The following is a 21,023-nucleotide window of genomic DNA, read 5'->3' as shown; positions in this document are numbered from 1 at the left end:
AAATGTTAAGATGTGCAGGTGAAAAGCATGCAAAAGAAAAAGAAATTAGAGGAGTCACACAACTTTATTCATCTGTCATTTGCCAAATCATACAAAAGTGGATATTTTACTAAAAAGGCCAACATAAATCAGAACAGAACAACAAGAATTCCCACCAGACAGTACTTAATATGAATAAATGGACAGAACAGTTGGACAAAGACACCATACACAAATGCTACACATTGCCTCAGTTAGGACTAGTACACTAGCGCCCATGAATTTCTGGCTGTGTCCAGCTGAAGGAGCAGGGTTTCCAGTTTGAATACATTCACTGCTCACCAGTCCCCACTGGCTCAGTACAACGCATGCAGTTCCACTGGGGTTACATTAGGATTCATACCTTGGGCCCCCCGGACGAGGTGAGTCTGTCCTCTCATGGGCACTGATGTAGGAGAGTTTTTGGCGGGAGTAGGAGGGGGATCGGGGCATGGCAGGGGAGTGGGGCTGATGGGCCGGGGAGCGATAGGGGCCCTCGGGGCCAGTGGCCCTGCTGTGGCTGCTGTTGGTGCTACTGTGATCTGTGTGTAGGGAGGTGGATGAAGTCCTAGGGGCGCGGCCCAGCGTGGAGCCGGCATGGCGCAACACAGGGGTTCGTTGCCCATAGCTCACCAGCCCCACCCCCACCAGGTTGTCCCTGGAGCCACCATAGGCAGGAGGTGTTGGGCCTCTGGAGCTAGGGCCACGAGGCCCATCTGTGTAGCAAGCGCTGGAGGGTAGGCCATAGCCCCCATCAAACACGCCAGAGTCCTGGGCATAGATATGGGTCTGGGAGCGCCCGTGCAGTATCTGCCGCTTCTCCCTCTCCTCTATCTCCTTTCGCTCCTGGATGGAGGCCATGATGGTCTTGGAGAGGTTGTCGTAGCGCACAGGGGATGGGTCCCTGTCCCTTGGGTTAGGAGATTGCCTGCCCACCCCCCTGGGTGGCATCACTGGACTGTAGGTGGAGGCGACCTGCTGTCTCTGCATTTCAGGTTCCCGGATGTGGCACATTTTGGTGGGCAGGTAGGGCGAGTGGAACCCCATGGAGGGCATACCACGATGGGCCATGCACTCACTGGCAGTGGCTGGGGAGATGCTGGGGTTAAGCAGGCTGTCATAAGACAGGCTGCCATTACGGTTGGAGAGCGTGTTGGGCGAGAAGACACTCTTATAGGGGGTGGACGTGACTGTCTTTGGCTGCAGGGCTGGGAGCTGGCCCTTCTCTGGCAGGCGGTGACCCTGCTTCAGGGTGAGAGAGCGAGAGTTGATGGGGTCAGAGTCCAGCTGGAGGGGAGAGGACTGGAAGGTGCGGTGGAGGGGAGCGTTGGTGTACTCAGGCAGGTCTAGGTTTGGCTCAGATCGGTAGTCATGACCACGGACACCCTCTTCCAAGATGGCCGAGGTCTTCAGGTCATCTGGAATGACAATCTGAGGAGCAAACAACAGAATAACACGTCAAATCTAGGTGGAAATGTCTTTAACAACTGCTACTGAATCTTTTACAACAGGCAATTTACCCCTGGAAATCAGGGTGGCGATAAAATGTCATAATACCACATTAAGAATGTATCTCATGCATAAGTGCCAAACAAATCATGTCTTACCTTCTCTCCAGCAGTGTGGTAGTGGACTTTAGGCATGGTGCCAAAGGACGGCCTGAATTTGTACATGGCTGGAGTGGAAGGGTGGGTCTTACCAGAAAGGGAACTCTCTACAACACACATAGAAAAAGGGAACAAGTTAACAATGTTGAGATAATAGAAATTACACTCTCATATTATCTCGGATTGAAAGTCATTTCTGGGAGAAAAGAAATGACCTCAGAGCTGAATTCCATTAGCAGAATAAAGAGGCTGTAGGGATTGAGTTCTTGGAACACACACCCTCACCATTCCTACAGAATGACGTGGGTGGGTAGTCAGATGAGTCCATTCTGTGACTGACATGTAACACGTTTGAGTTCTGCAACAGACAGCTGTCCATCTTTGACAAACAACCTTATCCTTGAACAAAGCTTGAAACCCCCACGGTCCTTCTTAGCAAGTAGCTGCTCCTGTGCTCTGGTGCATGGGAGTGTCTCTGACGGATAATCAAAGAACGCTTACTTCCACAAATCATCAGTCCTCTGAATTACATTAGAAAAAGGGGGAGGAAGTCCATTTTGACCAGCTGCAGTACGCTGAAGTACCACCAGGAAGTGGTGTTGCTCCATGGAAGAGCAGAAAGTGTTCACTCCCTGACCAAATGCACCATAGCACTGAATATCCTCTGGGATCTTGCTGTTGTTGGTTCACCCTATCTATTATTGACCCCTCATACTATTGAATGAAACAGTACAAAGAACATATTACCACTGGTTAACACCCTTAGCTGTAAAACCACCACACCTCCATAACGACACAACAGTCACTCACTTTTTAGATAAAGTCTCATTCTAGACCATATTCCTCTCCCATCTCTCCATTTGGCAGAGCTCTGTTGCTACATACCACCAGAAAAAAGGTGGTGATTCACGTTGCAATGATTCACTATGAAATCTTTCCATTGTACCACAAGTCTAGTGCTGATTCAGTGAACGGGGCTCGTCTCCTTGCTACAAATCAAGCCTATTCTCCGGCCCGACATAAAGAAGGCCATTGACCTGCCAGTGGGACGGACATTTATCACACTAAACTAGCGCCAAGTCACACTCTGGGACACTAGTGATGCACAAAGGGAGTTTGGGGGAATTGCTGTTTGGTGCAGCCCTGACAGGAAAGAGAAATGGGATTGATGATGACTGACATGGAAAGAGAAGGGGTTGGGATGCTGCGTTTCTGTATTTCCTACCTTCGCTCGACGTCAGCTGGCTTTTCAGCTGGTTGTACCTGTCAGCCTTGGGCGGAAGCGGAGGCTGGGTTTCTTTGTTGTCCAGGCCATCCAGGCTACTTTTGGACTGCAGGGAGGAGAGCAGGGTGTTAAAGCATCCAGAACAGGTGGGGGGGGAGGGGGCACAGCAGATGAAATAGCGAAGAGCATGTGTTAGTGTCAGGGAGGCAACCACAACTCTCACAGAGGATTGTAGTCTAGCAAAGCTGCACTATATGCAGCTGCTCTACTTGGGATTAAATTAATTATTTGTAGCGTCTAATGGAGAGGAAATGGTGAAAGAAAATGATTTTGTCTCACTAGAGCATTAATTTGTTCATCTTAAAAGAGTATTCAATCGATTTAGCGTTGTACTTCTGTAAAACTGTCAGACACACAAAGAGAAATAACCAAAATCTTTGCATCAGAGTTCTGGTAAACTCACTGATTTCTAACTCAATACCTCCAGATTATTTTTCATACTTGCAGTCTTCAGCCCCAATAGACACCGACTCAACTCACTTTAGGAAATGTATCATACTTTGTGCATTTCCCTCTGGAGCCACAATAGGCTTTATACAACTTTTTTTAACTATGTAAGAACTGTGATTGAACAGTGTTTGATGTGTAAAATCAGTGGAGTTCCCCTTAAAGTCCCCTTCTCTATTTTTCACCCAAATTTTTTAATCACTCTCAGTTTGCAGAAAAGTTTTCGCTGACTATAAATAAATGACAAATTAACAGAATCTATATGGTTACTCATAAAGGGAATATATGACGCTTGTCTTCACTGGAGCCACTTCACTTTGTATTTTTACAGTCAGACAAATGGCTGCCGATCTGTGAGTCACTTGTCTTTGACGTCAAGTGTCTAATAATGTCCTGTTTTAGGAATGGGGAAATTTTATTCATATATCCGACTTTAGTGAGCCACTGTATCATGTTATCTGTTGCCTTGAGTGTGAGCCTGTATTAAAATAATAATAAAGCAAGAGAAAATGCTGCCACCACTGCAGAAGAACGACTAAATGTATGTGAGGTGGATGGAGGAGTAACAGGGAAATTACAGGGAAAAGCTCTGTGGTAATTGTGCGCGATTCACCTTGGAGCTGATGATGGTGCTGTGGATACCGTTGTCGCTGACCTTGATGGTGATTTGCCTATCTGACAGGTCAGGTCTGATAAATGGGGGCTGAATTTTGGCGCGGGGCTTTTTCCTGGGGTCCAAAATGTACCTGCATAAAAATGGGCAACAGGCATGAACAGGTTACACTAATTTCCTAATTTATAATTTGTAGTACAGTCCGCCAGTCAGTGCTGCCACTACATTTGAAATGTTTAGCCAAATAATGTCCACTGCCTATTACAGTCAAAGTATACATCACCCATACAAAGGAGGAGCACTAGCTTTCTCGTCATGACTACAACACAGAAGAAAAACATTTGTGTCAAACTGAATCCATTTTTTTTTTTTATTTAAATCAGAAAGCCCTTCTTATGCTTTTTATCACCACACTCTACATCTTTAGTTTAATCTTATATAATAACTAATCACATAATAATTTCTAATATGTTATGTGGAGTCATCTTTTTATACTCTATATATTTAAGTTGTACCAGTTTTAAAAAATTTAAAACATTACATTACAACAAAAAAAACCCAACTTATGATATATTCGGTATACACAGATATATGCACTATATATATATATATATCTCATATGAAAATGTACACAAAAACAGCAATCCTTAAATAGCTAACAATACCTCTCCTACTTGATATGCTGCACTTTATACTCCGCTATCAACATATGTTGGCCTTCAAGAGATGCACAGCGTAGAATACAATGATAAAATTAGTCAAGCACTTTGTATTTACATAATCCCATTTGGCTGGTTGCACAGTTTAAAACGGACAAACGGCATTTAAGTGAGTTTTCTTTTTCATAATTATAAAGGGTCTGTCACTGTGATGTTCAATGGTTATATGTGGTATATTTTCCCAGCAGTCTTTACATCATTCAAGTAATCAGCCCTTACATTAAAAAAATTATGTTACTTAATGAATGTTACCGATTTGTGGTCAGATTTGAAAATGCTCTTCTAACAGTTCATTCAGTGTCAGTAAGTCCAACATGCTTTGAGTCAGTGGTTCATTAAATTGAAAACCTTCCATCAGGGACTATGCAACAATTTAACAGCAGATGCTTGTAACACAGCATTTCACCCACACCTGCCGTTGTCTCTTACTGTTGATTTTTATGGAATGGGACTTGTCCCTATAGGTTATAAAACGATGCTGTGTATCTGTGTGTGTAAAAAGCACGTTGACTAGCTTTGTGCTCTGTTTCCCATTAACTGTTGTTCTACATAGTGATTCAGTTCTCTCAGCCATCTGCCTTCCCCCCAGGGTTGCTGGCTTCTTTTCAGGCAGAGCTGGATGCACACCTCTACCACCACCTCAGAGCATGTGCATACACTCGTACACACACACACAGACACACACAATGCTGCCGTCTGTGTTATTATTGCAGTTAGATGGTGCTGCACTGGTGCTATGGCATGGATGTCATAAGCTTTCATGAGCCACAATCCTAGTACACATCTATATATCTGTATTACACACACACACACACACACACGAAACATGATAAAACATCACACGAATATGGCACAATTCATTGAAAAACATTAGTAGGTTAAATTTGTACTGACAAAAAACGCATTTACTATTCACACACACACACGAAACATGATAAAACATCTTACCTAGGTGCTAGGGGACTACATAAGACATACTCCACGTTGCCACAGCAACCCTTGGTGAAGGGATTTACTCCTCCACGAAACTTGCCCGTCACCTGAGGTACACAATGTCGTGTTTAGAGTCGCCGGCAAAGGAAGCACAAGGCCAGAGCGCACACACACACACACACACACACACACACACACACACACACACACACAAAAAGGTCCAGTGACTCAATACAGAGAAGGTGATTCATGTTGTTGAAGCATCACATAATTAGTGTGTGTGGGAATATTTGTACTGCTGCCTCCTGCTGTGATTCTTTTCACTGTGTGTGTGTGTGTTTACTATCCTTATTAAGGTAAATGTATGACTGCCCACACAGACTAATTGGACTGCATTATGTGCAGCTGCAGAGCCGGTAATACACTGTGATGACCAGAGAAGCTCCAACTTTTTTATTATTTTTATTTAGGAAAGCAGGCCCAGCAGCTCCAGGTGTGAAGGTCTGAATCTGTGTGAGTGTGAATCAGGGCAACACGGCTCTGTTGATGTTAAGCTGGATACATTTTTCTTTTTTTCCCCTCAAATGCTTGTTTGCGTTTGTACATTCAGAGCGCTGGTGTCTTCTCACCTGTTCGTTGGTTGTTCGCCCTCGAGCAACAAGCACCATATGGAAACCTGTGAGTCCCATGACTGGAATAAAGAAGAGCCCTGCTATACACATCACCACCAGACTGGACACAAAGGTCAAGCTCAACAACAACAATATAAGGTCACAAGAACATGTGCTGCAAGAATAACTTCACTGACTCCTTCAGACAGCCAAAGCCACTGGCACTAACCACTAACTTTTGTCCGCTCAGGAAACATCACTCTGAAAAATTAAACAGACAACCAACCAAATAGTCCATTTAAAAAAAGAGAAGGAGCCTTTGCAGTGAGGTTTCCAGCAGTGAAAGGATACGTGACGGTGGTGTGCAGTGCTCCCAGTCTCTCTCGGTGGTGGAGGACAAAGATGAGGCCGAAGGAGAAAACTCCCACCATGTGGATGCTCAACGACAGCAGGAAGAGGAAGAAGTAGCGATAGTTCCTCCGTCCAATGCAGTTGTTCACCCAGGGACAGTGGTGGTCAAAGTCCTGACAAGGGGGTATTAAATTATGTGAGCTACAACCGGTCTTTTTACTGTAAAGGCACTAGTTTCTAGTTAAATCTCTAGACTAATAAGGCAAACCAAATTAAGGAAGAAAATGTTCTTGGATGAGAGGGGTGAAGAAACATTTCCATTATAAATCCATGTCTGTGCAGATTCTCAGTCATCCAGGTCATAGTTATCAACAAAGGGTTAAAATCAAGGGCAAGTGGACTCTCATCTAAGAGGCTTCCTCGGTGAAGATACTTGAAAACATTTCATCTTGGACGGGAGGCAAAATGTCTTCCTCCCTGTTGCCCTTGATTTTAACCCTCCTTGGATTCAATCCTTCACCAACCTATAACTCAATTCATGTGTAATAATGTATGCTGAATGAGGGTTTTATTAGTCCAACATTCAGCCCTTTTCAAATAAAATGTAGAAGAAAGGTTGCAGAAATACAACCCTTGCATATTAATGCCGTATATTAATGTCCTGATGTATGTGCGTACATTTTCAAGCCCAAAATAAGGATTTGAAAGCTAATACTGATGACAGTATTTTACGGTTGAAGCTGCCAAAAGCTGATATTTATTCCAGTAATTATGATCTTTAATGATTTTACAATTCTTTTTGCCGAGAAACACAGAAATTCTCTCTCTCTATATATAGATATCTATATCTATATATATATCTATATCTATAGATAGATAGATAGATAGACAGATAGATAGATAGACAGATAGACAGATAGATAGATAGAGAGATAGATAGATATCTATATATAGAGAGAGAGATTTTATATAAAATCAGTGTTTGTCTCAGATTTTAATTATTGGGACTAGCTACAAAAAATTTACTTGTGCAAACAAACTGCATCATTTATCAAACTGCATTAGATTGTTGAAAAAAAAAAAGTTCCTATCCACCCAATATATCAGTCTAACTTTGGTGCACATTTAGATTTCAGTGCCTGCATGTATTCCCACACATATATATACACACACACCTCCACACAGTTGTCACAGACACTGCAGTGCGAGCAGCGAGGCGGCCTGTAGAAGTGACAGGTGGCGCACCACTTCATCCGGACCTGAATGCCCTTGATCTCCACGTTCTTGTAGAGCGGCGCTCGGAAATCATCGTCCTTGTCCTCGTCCTCGTCCGCTGCGGGGCAACACACAGACAGAGGCACATTAACAGGGCACAGATGCGTACGGTGGAGTGTGAGAACCACAGTCACAAACACGGACATGGTTTTGATTTAGGATTCCATTTGACAGGGACAACAGGGGAGCACCTTAAATGAAGCTCACCCCTGCTGTTAGCTGTCTGCAGAGAGAACAAACGCTGACAGAAATGAACATTTTTATAGACGTGACTTATTACTACTACTAACAAGCACACTGTGACTCACGTATAACAGAAGCTGGTTGGTTTAATTTCCCACAAGTTTATACATTATCAAGAGTAGAAGTTTTTTTTTAATGGGAATTAAACCTGTAACCTTGGCAGAGTTAGTGCCTTGTTCTGTTTGACATAAACAAACCAAACCCATAACCTCTAAAATACAGTATGAGAGCATCTCGACTGTCCTTGGTGCGACTCTGCAGTCAATCAAACTGCTTATGAGAAGCTTTGTACTGGGTGCCACTTTCCTGCCACTGAGAGCTTTTTAGCTTTGGTGCTGCACTGCAAAATAAAACGTCTTTCAGCTGATCAAAGGGCACATTCACACGATCTACACCGAGCTCCAACCTGAGAAAATAATTTCACAGTACAGCAATGACTGCAGGGAGATCCAGGTAGCTGAGCGCACGGAGAGAAAGCAAGAGAGAGTGAAAAGAGAAAACAAGAGAGGAACATAAAGGTAAAGCACAGAAATAAACAGATCCAAAAGCGGAGATTGCTCTGTTGTGTTATGGATGTCAAGTCTCTTCAAAAGGTAAACCACCTGCCAAACAAACAGACACAAACGGCGGTTACGCTTGCGTCTCCTCTGACGGCTTCTTTTCCATTCAGCAGACAAAGCAGAGGCCTATTTCATACAACATACATTTATTTACACTGCAAAAATAACAGGCAGTCCTAAAGTATCATTAATTCACTAATTATTATAATTTCTCATGTTTAGCTTCATCAGTTTACATCTTGTATGTATCTATTTGTCTGTACAGTCACAGTCTTTATCAAATATATTTCAGGCTTTTTCCTGTTGCCACCATTCATGTTAAATTGCAGTAATATTCAAGTAGAATTAACAGCTGCCCTGATGAAATGATTGCTCGTATGAAGGTCAGGTGGACTTTTATTGATTTTGTTTGTTGTAGTGCTCTTTGGAACATCGAGTGACTGTATTTTATTGACAGAGAAGCATTCTGAGGACATATCTATTAGGAGGAATGATTGTACTGCTTTAAGTAAGCACCAACATATCTATATGTGTGTGTGTGTGTGTGTGTGTGTGTGTGTGTGTGTGTGTGTGTGTGTGTGTGTGTGTGTGTGTGTCTGGATGACGATGTAGGCAAGGACCAATCACTGAATAGATTTCAGAATCAGAATCAGCTAGGTATGTGTACACATGTGAGGAATTTGACTCTGGATTGTACATTGCTCCGTACGATGTGCTTATTCATACAAAAATACAAAATCACAATAATAAGAATAAAATAAAGTCAGACACAGACCTCAGTGTAGACAAAAGAAATATACACACTATGAACAAAAACAATATAGACATATTGACAAATAGTGCAGTGAGCAGAGTGCAAAGGATGCTGGAGTTTGTACATGTCGGAGGTGGATGTGATATACAGGTACATATACATGTGTGCATGTACACATGTACATAGTGCAATGAAGCATAGTGCAAAGGATGCTGGAATAAATAAGTATTTTGTGCAGGTAGGTGGATTTGGTATACAGTATCTACAATATGACAATATAACAGTATGAACAGCACTGAAATAGAGAATGGTGAATGAATAATAAGTGTTAGCCAGTACCAAGAGGAGGCTGATTAGAGACACAGTTACTGGGTTATTCCATATATAAAAGAATATTCTAAGATAAATTCACATTGAATGGTGAAATTCCTAAGAGAATATTCAACACACATTTGACAATTTTTAAAAGAATACATTATGTACATAAGCTACGTACACATTGGAAATGAAAGTTGGTCTTTATATGAGTGCCATCATTTACGCCTACTACTCCTGTATTGCCGGGTATTTGAACGAATTGCGTTTGCTTCTGTCATATAGGGGATGTTGTTGGGAAGTCGATGAAATGCGTGACAATGTGTGGAGCTGTAAGTGCCATAATTGTTTCCATGTAGTTGTGATGGCTAAGGTTAGGGTCAGGGGCTAAGGAATGCATTAGTCAATGAGCTTTCTCCACGGGTATATGAACAAGTGTTTGCCAATGATAAGGAGTGTGTGGTCTTTATGAAAGTGTGAACTGTGTATGTACTGTTTATGAGCTAGGCAACTCAAAGTTAAGAGTGAGGATGCTGAACCCTGAGAGCAGGTAGACTGAACCAAAACACTGAAGATGCAGGCTGTAAAACCAAAACAAGCTCAAAGGGTCGACAACTCTAATCCTAACTGAAGAGAACAGCAGAGTCTGGTCATAATTCTCTTCTATTGATATTGATTAGTGCTAATGCTTTCTTTCAACATGCTCAAATCAACTAGTTTTGTCACTCCAGTTCCAGTTCACAGGTTAATCAAATCAAATAAACATAAAAAAGGGCTGTGGGCTACAGTGTTAATGCTAGCCTACTGTGTGTTCGCCAGATAAACTTATAAAAAACACCCAGCAAACATTTCTGTCTGAAAATGTGATTTACAATTGCGAATTGCAGTAAATTTGCTAAATTGCACTAAATTACAGAACTGTCTCATATTTCTGCTTGTAGCTGTGTAGCCTCATTAGCCACAGTCATCTCTTTCATCTGTTTATGGTTTATTACCTCATTTTGCAATTTCCCCACAAAAAAGAAATTGAATAATAAATTGCTGTGCCATACATCAATGACCTGAATGGGAAAATCCTTCGTACACACCAACCTTTCCTTCTCACTTTTACAGTCTGGATGACAGAGTGATTTTCTAAGCAGCTGTCTTTTAATGGCAGTCAGTCAGTTCTTCATTTTTGTTTTTGTAAAACTTTTCTGGTGGCTCTGCTGCCTGTGAGATACAACATCAAGGGTTTAGAGACGTCCTCATTGTTATGGCAGAAAATTGTGTCCTTTTACATTTAATCTTTTATGTATGATCTTTTAATATTAATATTATGATTATTATTACTATTAATGTTATAGATATGTATTGTGTTTTTATCCTTAACCTCTCCTCTCTATACTCCTTATGTTGGTCTGTCCACATTTACTAGGGTTTAGGGCAGAGCTGTGAGATTGTTTTGGTGTTTTCCTCTCTTATAGACTCAGTAGTCTATAAAACACAGCAGGGCAGCTGCAGCAGAAGGCCACTGTCACCTCTGGGGAGGCTGATAACCTGCGCTGTATGCAAACTAATGATTATTACCACTTTATGGGCAGGGAAAGCTATTCCTAAAGACAGGTGCTGGTCATTTACAAGCGCATTGCAAACATCCTTGGGGAGGAGTTCAATCATCATTACTTAACCCAGACAGCACTGAGGACAAGAAGCTTTAACCCAGATAAGCACTGACAAGAAGCCTGCATCAGGAGCGTAAGTCAGTGCAGCTTGTTTGACACGCCGACCATCGCAATATGAAGGTTTGTATAACTCCCACCAGCGTCCTGCATTTGGAGCATGTGGACTTTAACAGACAGATAATGGGGTAGTTAGACATTGGGCAGGGCGGTGCTCTGATAAATGTGGTGCTATTAAAAGGTATGCCCCCTAAATGAGGACTCAACAGGGAGGAAACATTACTCATATTTATGTGCACATACATTATGACAGAGGGTCATATTTTTGGATGTCAGAAAGATATCGCAAGTATCAGTGGTTTTCCCCAGATTTATGTAAAAGTGAGAAACAGCATTTACACCATCGGCAGACACTAAAGCTCACTTGCACGCTCACAGACATGCACACAAACCTCGGGGGTAAACACCAGGGTCCATGAAGGTTGCCATGCTGAAGTTGGCCAAGACGAAAAGGAAGACCAGGCCATTGTAGAGAGGCACGGCGGGAGAGATTACCTTTGTCAACCAGGGGCACCTAGAGACACAAATGAAAAGACAGAAATAAGGATTTTTTCAAGTCAAATACATTTACACACCATCACATAGTAGGTGTATTTATGTTGTTCTAGTCTTAGGAGCAGCGACATGAATCCTTCGCCGCCACATTCAAACACTCTCTGAGTCAGTCCCCATGAGTCTGGTTCTAAATTGGAGCAATAACCATAATTGGCAAAATGATTACAGAGAGGGAATTAGAGAAGGGTAAACAGTCAATGTTCCTAACAGTACCATAATTGTTTGCAAATTACCAGGACAACTTTGAGTTACTGTGAAATTATTTAAGCTTCGTGTTCCAATAAAAAAGGAGATTGCTTGCTTCATTTGTGCTTCCTCTGCTTGCACGGTATTCACGTTAAAGTAATAAAAAGACAGCATGAATTTACTGCCCATTTGCCCATTTTTTGCATCAACCAGTTATTGGCTAAAATACGCCCAGTGACACAAGCAGGTTCTCTGTAATAACATAAATACTCAATCAGCATACAAGCCAAGAGTGAATTTGCAGAACCACAGCAGATATTATACCATGCTGAGCTTTCATATGATGGTATTTGCACCAGGACATACCAACCAAACAGTGTATTTGTGTCTAATTTAGCACCAGCTAGAATAATGGGAGGAGCACTCGTCCTTATAATCTGGAGAATCTAACACTGTCTGAATGGCACAACACAAAACAAGACTATAAGACTCTAGAGGCTGTATTTACGCTTATGCTAACATGCTGATGTTAGACAGGTATAATGTTTACCATGGTAACCTTAGTTTAGCATGCCAACATTTGCACTAAACACAAATACAGCAGAGGTAAAGTATTAGACATGTGTTGACCTTTTGGACTAGATGAAAAGTTAAGATATAATTTAAGTTATTACAGTATAATTCATCCTGAGGGGGACATGACTGTGTTTAACCATAAATATAAACCTCATAGTGGCATAACATGAGAAGTCAGGGATCACCAAAGTCAACAGGATTCATCATCTGGGGACCTTGAGTCGGTACAAAATTTCATGGCCTGTAGTTGCACGTAAAACTGCCAAACCTGGATAAGCTTTTATTTCAGGTCTGATAAACCTCCCTCTGAACAGTAGGTCAAACTAGCTGTATGATAATTATTGTCACATACATTTGATTTAACGCTCTGCTGTGCTGGTGAATAAGGCTGAGCCCCTCAAAGGAAACCTGTTAGAGATCCTGAACTTGGATCCTCTTAAAATCCACCAACATTTTGCGTCAAGTCTGACCTTCTCCACTGCCTGCAGGTCATAACTCAGCCAGTGCTGTGAAATATTCAATTGTTGGGGCAGCTGAATCACACCCGCAGCCCTGCTCAATCACCTGGACGCAACTGTCAAGACGCCGTGCGCCTCCTAGAATGCTATCATTCAACTGTTTGTGTGGTCTCTAGAGATGAAACTGTCAGAATGAAGATGTGGTCAGAGACTCAGAGAGAATTTATGAATTAATAAAGTGTCTTGCAAGATAGAGAGGAAGGTGTTTCAAAGAGAGACCCTTACTTTGTGGTTCCAGCTCTCTTTCCCGACATAATGACTAGTGCACACACGCCTGCACATGTGCATTCATGCTTCTTCAGCTTATTCTGACGTCAGAAAATTCAATTTCCTTGTAGCATGCCCTGAGATCATCTTCGATCCATATCTCATCTCTCGCGCCGCCTCTTTTGCTCGGTTAAATTATTCAGTGGAGAGCCACTACAGAGAACAGAGAGGCCAGTCAGTCCAACTCTGCCCCTGCATATCAGGGGCCAGTTATATTTCATTCACGCCACTTGAACGCGTAGCTCACATTATAATTAATACTTCAAAGATGTATTTTAAGCACATTATGAATTCTTTAGAGTCAGAGATACTGTATATTTTCTTAAAATCACCAGAACTTCACATTCAAAGTGTTGTTTGTGATATAATTGTCATTATGAAGGCATACTGTCAGTGGATGCAATGAGCCAATGTAAGTATCTTATCTGTCTTTTTGCCACACCGTGTGGCTCTTGGTATTGCAGTCTAGATCCACCACTTGGGTCCAAACAGAAATATCTCGGATGGATTGCAATGACATTTTGTGCAGACATTCATGGTCCCCGGAGGATGAATCCTAATGATTTAGATCCTTTGACTTTTACTGTAGCGCCACCTGCCGGTCCAAGTATTCGCTTGTCCAGTGAAATGGCAACACCTAGTAGATGGATTGGCCCAAATATGACCTTCATTGTTCATAACCTAAATACTACCACCAAGAGGTTGACATTTGTGGTTTTGATTCAAATGTCTCAACAACATTTACCTTTACTGTCTGTACCTCTGTGTGTATATTGTGCAGGCGGCCTCCCTCCCCTCTCTCTCTGCCTGTCTCTCTCTCTCTCTCTCACCCCCAACCGGTGGAGGCAGATGGCCGCCCAACCTGAGCCACGGTTCTGCTCGAGGTTTCTGCCTCTTAAAAGGAAGTTTTTCCTTGCCTCTGTCGCTTCGAGCTTGCGCCTGGTGGGAATTGTCGGGTTTCTGTAAATAACATCACAGAGTACGGTCTAGACCTGCTCTTTTATGAAAGGCACTCTGAGATAACTGTTGTTGTGATTTGGCGCTATATAAATAAAATTGAATGGAACTATTGGATGGATTGCTGTGAAATTTGGTCCAAACCTTCATGTAATTGCATTGTAAATTAAGTGACCCCCTGACTTCTCATCTTGTGCCACCTCCTGGTCAAAATTTTAATTTGTCCAAATACAGAATATTGCTGTTGATGTTCCCATTAGCCTCGGATGTAGTGTTATCAACATCAGCACGTTAGCATGCATGATAACAACCTCAAAGTACATTTCGGGAGAACTGCCATTTACGCAGAGGACTGTAGTGAGTAGTATCATGCTGTGTCATCACAGCTTTGGCAGCAAGGTACAAACGCTTTAAAATTGATTAAAGAAAAGCAATAGCATGCAGCTCCACCGTCTTACAAAATCTCAATTTATACAGATCATGTATTTCTGCCCACAGTGTGATCGGGTCGAGCCACAGAGAGGGGGAAAAAAATGTGAGTGCGGCTGACAGCAACCATTTTAGAAGCCTTGGAGCAGACAGCGTGGGAGGAAAATGTGACTGAGAAAAAGCCTGATTAAGGCCACAGACATTGGTTAATTGTGTAGGAGTAACAAATACTCACGGAGCGCTTATCAACACTGTTTACACGCCACTTTTACTGCTTGTGTAACCATGATACTTCAACTGCGGCAGCAAAGCCTCAGACTTGTCAAAAAGTTTGGACCAAGTTTATATAGCCAAAAGTCCAGTAATGAAATGAGTTTTGTTGGGTCCTAGCTTAAAGTCCTGAGGCTGGCCAAAGCAGAAGAAAGGCCTGGATTCCGTTGGGTAATTAAAATGCAGGCAAATAGGAGCTGGAGCAGTAACAAAGGCAGCACCCTCCAGTCACTCAGCATTTAAAACGGTAGCTCAAAAGCCCCATAACATGCCCAGCACACTGTCGTGACTGAGGTGTAAAGATAACATTCGTGCTGAGGGGTAAAATAAATGAAAATCACATTTCATCTGGATGAGATTGGGAAAAGAGCAAGGCAAAAACAAGGGATTAAAGAGGAATAATCCATAGCTTGCTCCTCAGGCTAGCAGAGCAAGGCGCTGTCTGCTTACAAACGTTAGTCAGATCAATATGAGGCAGACTGCTACAAAAGGGCAAACCTTCCACACTGCATTTTTTACTTTGTTTCATACATTAGCGTCATTAAAGTAGAAATGAGTGTTGACTCTCTTTCTGCAGCTTCCCCCAATTTAAACACAACTCATGTGTTTTGGTAGACATTTTATTATCTGAAGGGCCTCAGGTTGCCATGATATGCTTATGATTCTATACGTGATACAAGGTTCCTTATTTAATACAGCTTTGTGCACAGAACTGAGCAAAAACAATCTGTATTTTGAAATATTCATGATGGATCCCTAAAGCTGCAACCATCTAAAACTGTTTCATAAACTGCTCTAACTCACTCACTCCAAGTTGTAAAGCAGCACAAGCTTCCCCTCCGGTATCTTTTTACTCTTGTGGGCCTCATCTCATTTGTGATGCTGCTTCTGATATCCACCCGAGAGATAGTGAATAGACATTGAATAATACACATAGACAGACACATACACACACATGTCGTCCAGCGTCAGCTTAAGGACTGAAAGAGAGAATATCTTCGCCTAGGGTATCTGATAGCCTCCTCAGTCACTGCAGCAGAAGGGTTGTCTCTGGCTGGGTATTAAGGCTGGCAAGATTAGGGAAAACACCCCTGCTTTCTGGTGATGATAACCCAAGCTGTCTTTCCAAATAAAATAACAACATTTGAAAAAGCCTGGACACAAATCCAGTCTTAAAAACTCAGCTGATTGCCAGTCACCCTAAAAAACACAAGCTTGAGTCAGTTGATTAAACAAAATCTAGGTGAAACACTTTGAAATGAACCCTTTAAATCCCACTGCTGTGGAAAACCTATACATGGAGGAAAATGCTCTACGGTCATTGTAAAGTAGTTAGGTGCGTGAGAAAGAATTGGTAGATGGTAGGATTGGTTCTTTAGCAGCCTTAAACAGGGCTACGATAATCAATCACATCTACCAAGGAAAGCATGTCTACATGCTCGCTAAACACTACACACCCCAAAGCTATTTGGCTACACAAATCTGCCTGTCCTTCATTTGCCTGCTTTTAGATCAGAGCAGAAAAAGCAGGCCTGCCTTTGAAGTCGCTCTTATCTGTTCTTTTAGTAGCTCTGGGAGAAGGGTGGTGGGGTCAGAGTCTGAACAGCCATCAAAGAGAAAATAGAGCCACACTGATGGGTAGCACTTTTCTTACTTTTCTGACATGAGGGGAGCCATTTTCACCAGATGCCAGTCATTGTGACTTTGTAAATGAAGGGCGAAGACGGACTAGTATGCACAACATGTGTCTGATTTATTCATGACAGTCAGCAGGACAAAATCTATCACTGCCTACTCCCTTGTGTCAACACGTTTCATCCTCTGATTAACTGTTTTCTTAAAACACTATATCATGTATGACAATCAAAGGGGTACTTTGACATATTTAGTATTCCACTTTCATAAAATTGGGGAACTCACAAAAGACAGATCAAAAAAATAATTGTCAAAATTGTCGCACTTTAAGTCCGTAGTAAGGGTCAAGCTTAAACAATAGCTGGATCCTGCAGTTCCCATAACGCAGCTAATAGCATCATCTCATTAGGCCTTTTAATTACCACAGCCCCAGTTTGTAATGCAGGCTTTATTTTATAAAGGAGTCAACTCCAAGGCAAGATAACTCCCACGACATCATCAGGGTTTTATTTTTTCTCTGAGACTTGATAAAGTTCCCACAGTGCCACAGAAGACATTATACAAGCGAGTACTACTCTATGATCTATATGTATACAATCAGTGTCGTTCCTCTAAAGCACCAGCTGGAAATATTTCTTTGTGGACATCCAGTGCTTTAACTTCTTATCTTGCTGCAGTGATGTGGAAGTGAAGTCCACTCCACCAGAAAGGGCAGTGAAACTGCTTTTCAGCCTGGTATTAAGTTGCAGTTTAATATCAAAATACAGTAACGCTAACTTGCTTTTGAAGGAGAAAAGGAGAGGAGGTAGATGATTAAACTAAAATTAGACTCAAAATGACAAGAAACAAATCACAGTTCCCAGTTAATACCTGAGTTACATAACAAATAACTGAGAACAGTGCCCACCCTGGTAGTTTTGCAGCTAATTAATTTTAGTTAATTAAAAGCCAAAAGACTTGCTCTGGTTGGAACATTTAATTTTCATAGAGTCAGAAAATCTTCAAACTACCTTTGCTGTCTATTACCAGTTTTACTAAGAACCTGTACAGCAGCGTATTCAGCTTTTCTTGACATTCAAATGTTCAAAGCTAAATGTGTTTTCTATGGGAACAATTCATCTACTATCAGGATCAGATATGAAGCCTTATCAGACCGTAATGCTTGTGAGCATGAATGACACTCGTAACAATACATATTTCTGCAGGGCCGCTGGGAACACTTTGTGTTCAGCACACGGTGAGAATACCATCCCACTCATTAGTTCATTAACGCTGAACCCAGAGGCACGCACATGAGAGGTCTGTTCTCCTGCAGACTGCCCGCTGAGACCCAGTGATCCTGAATCTGTTGCATGGCTGGTGTCTTTTCACCTTTCAGGAAGTGACTTTTATTTAAAAAAAAAATAAAAATTGTATTCTATTAGGAGACGAGGGCTCGATTAGGAAGTTTCAGTCCTGATCCGCAGACCATACTAAGAAATCTTTTCACATTGTACTCCCGCCTCTGCCCTCAGAAGCCCTGCGCCAGTTTTCCAGATTCATTCCTGCTTTTTCAAATTCTGTCAAACTTATTTCACTCCTCGTAGGATTCATGAACAGCAGCATCCCTCACTGCTAATTCCCCTGGGAGCTGCCAATCTCTAACACAAACACATCCTTCAGGCACTGCATTCACACACATTTAGTATTCTACACACAAACACACAGCAGCAGGCCTGTTGTCAGCGCAGACAGCAACGATGTTTGCTGAAGGCGTGGATCAGAGCAGCTCCAGGTAGGTCAGATGAGAGGCAGAGCTGCACAGATTGATTGGGTATCAGAAAATTAATTTCCTTAAGCCCTAAGCAATTTATTAGAAAAGGATGTTTTCCCTTTTCAGTGCCCACACACTGCACAGCAATACAACTTTTAGGCAGAGCTGTCTATTCACATTTAGAGTATGTATTTAAGTTAAGTCTATAAAATGTCAAAAATAGTGAATAATCGTTATCACATGTTCCCAGAGACCAAAATGGCGTCTTTAAATTCAGTTTAATTTACAGCGAGAAAAGCATTTGAGAAGTTGGAACTAGCAAACGTTTGAAAAATGACTCAGATGATGAATTGATTATCAAAATCTCCATTAAATTCCTGCTTAATGATCCCCTCCATACATCTTTATTGATATGTAAAAACACTCTAGTACTACTAGTTTTGATGCCACAGAATCATACTAATGTGAAAACAGTCGTCTGGTGTCAAACTAGAAGCTCAAGCATCCAAGTAAAGTAACAATAACAAAAACATTTATTGTATTTTTGATTAGATTGGTGTTTTTGTTTTCAAATGTTTATTATTCATGAACAGACTTGTAAATTAATACAAATGTTAGGAGATGGGGAAATGCAAAGTCAAGTCCCACAACAGCTCTGTTTATTGATGAGGAGACAGCCACGAGGAGCGGTTGACTTCCCTGTAAGACAGCAGAGCAGAGGAGGGACCTGTGCAGCTGCAGGGTACACTGTATTTCATCTGCATTTCAGCTCAGAGCTCAAAGTAATTTGCATTTTCATAATTGCATTAGGAAGTCCATTTGAAATGAACTAAAATGCTTTGTCCCGGAATACTCCTTTTGTATTTTACATATTCATAACTCTTTTTCTTTGCCAATTCTATTTTCTTCGGCCACAAATGCAGTTTATCAAGCTTACCACACTAAATGAAATCACACTATAGTGAGCGCTGATACTATTACAAACCATACCCATGAGGCTTATGTTTAAATGAACAGTTTTTCAAAGCTATATTTACAGCTCATACATAAAATACCTTTGAACTCAAGAAAATCTAAAATTTAATTTGAAAAATGCACGATAAAGTCTGAGGGAGACTTTGAAGGTTCAAATTTTTTTGTAACACAGACTGTAACATAATCTGACTTAGGATAATAACATTTCATTCATATTCGCCGCAGAGTTTCCTCTTAATGTGGTAAAGCAGTTTGTGGGAGCAGATGTCACAAACGTGGATCTCACTTGGTGATAAAACAAACATTTCCATATGGGAGAGGAATGACGTGTGTGTGTGTGTGTGTGTGTGTGTGTGTGTGTGTGTGTGTGTGTGTGTGTGTTAGCCACCGTCCTTCCCTTTCTCATTATGAAGAGAAATACTCTCACACAATCTTCATGTTTAGCTCAACTATAATCTACAAAAGCACAAATCACACACTCTCCCTAAATGTCCCCCCACACTCCAGTAAACCACCAACAAATCAACAACGCCTTCTCTCGTAATCCAATAACACACGTCAGTCACTTTTCCTGATGAGAAACAGTTTGTACTGACATGTGTCCATAAACTGGCACAACAGATCACACCCATGTGCATGCATTCACACAAACAGCGTGTTGTGTGGGCTGGTGTGTAGTGTAATCTCCCCAAGGAGTGATGACACATGTGCTGCCTTGTCTGTCAGGCTCCCTGTGGGAGACCGGAAACCAGTACAGTGCCATGGGTCAGTTGGAATAAATGAGGCTTATGGGGCCAAAGACACTGAGGCTTAACTAGACAAGTGCAGTAAATATCTGTGGGTATTTAGACCACAGTAACAGGGATAGTCAGCTCTGCCAATGCAACTGTTGCCTCTGTCTGTGTTTGCATGTTAAGCTCTGCCAGATTGAATTATGTATTTTGGGGGGGTGGGTGGGGGGGGGTGGATTCTGCCAACATGGACGCCCCTTGCTTCAGACGACCGTTGGGGCTGCTCACTCAGTTTCCAGGCTGATATGTAAGGCAGGAGAGCAATGCCCGCAGAAGTTGGCTTGCCCCGTTTCACATTCCCAGCCACTCTTATTCTAAGCACCGAGCACTGCGGCCTGCATGTGTGTAGCCACCATCAAAAGCCTCCAAGAGTTGTGACTGGAAGGAGGCGACACAACTCTAAAAAGACTCTCATGGCATCAATCTAAGAATCTCTAGAATCTGTTGCATCTACTGTATGGGAAATTTTAACTCTGAATGACGACACGACAGACAGCGTCTGTAAAAGTCAGATGAACACAAAGCCCTGGCACAGTTTTAAGAAGCGAGACTAGTTGTTGACCTTAATGCCCATACCTTAATGACCCTTCACCATCTCTCTCCAACACAATTATGGCTGTTATGGCTAGTTATCTACAAGCGCCATCTGCAAGCTGCCT

At 42.0% G+C, this 21,023-nt stretch overlaps 1 protein-coding gene across 2 annotated transcripts in view; it reads right to left on the bottom strand.

Moving 5' to 3' along the window:
* The window catches only part of zdhhc8b (zinc finger DHHC-type palmitoyltransferase 8b), a 61,316-nt gene that overhangs the window by 3,116 nt on the left and 37,177 nt on the right, over positions 1 to 21,023 (bottom strand). For both annotated transcript variants that reach the window (XM_038702871.1, XM_038702872.1), the window contains exons 2-10: positions 11,845 to 11,966; positions 7,760 to 7,917; positions 6,585 to 6,757; positions 6,252 to 6,354; positions 5,638 to 5,729; positions 3,971 to 4,103; positions 2,851 to 2,956; positions 1,626 to 1,732; positions 383 to 1,449 (exon numbers count right to left, since the gene is read on the bottom strand). In XM_038702871.1, the coding sequence (XP_038558799.1) occupies positions 383 to 1,449; positions 1,626 to 1,732; positions 2,851 to 2,956; positions 3,971 to 4,103; positions 5,638 to 5,729; positions 6,252 to 6,354; positions 6,585 to 6,757; positions 7,760 to 7,917; positions 11,845 to 11,966 (2,061 nt within the window). The remainder of the gene's footprint in view (positions 1 to 382; positions 1,450 to 1,625; positions 1,733 to 2,850; positions 2,957 to 3,970; positions 4,104 to 5,637; positions 5,730 to 6,251; positions 6,355 to 6,584; positions 6,758 to 7,759; positions 7,918 to 11,844; positions 11,967 to 21,023) is intronic.

Source organism: Micropterus salmoides, unplaced genomic scaffold (assembly GCF_014851395.1).
Source record: "Micropterus salmoides isolate LMB-PRFRI ecotype aquatic unplaced genomic scaffold, ASM1485139v1 Ms_hic_scaffold_7, whole genome shotgun sequence".
In the NCBI taxonomy this organism is placed as follows: domain Eukaryota; kingdom Metazoa; phylum Chordata; class Actinopteri; order Centrarchiformes; family Centrarchidae; genus Micropterus; species Micropterus salmoides.
The sequence above is the reverse complement of the archived record's forward strand: the minus strand, read 5'-3'. Positions and strand labels throughout refer to the sequence as shown.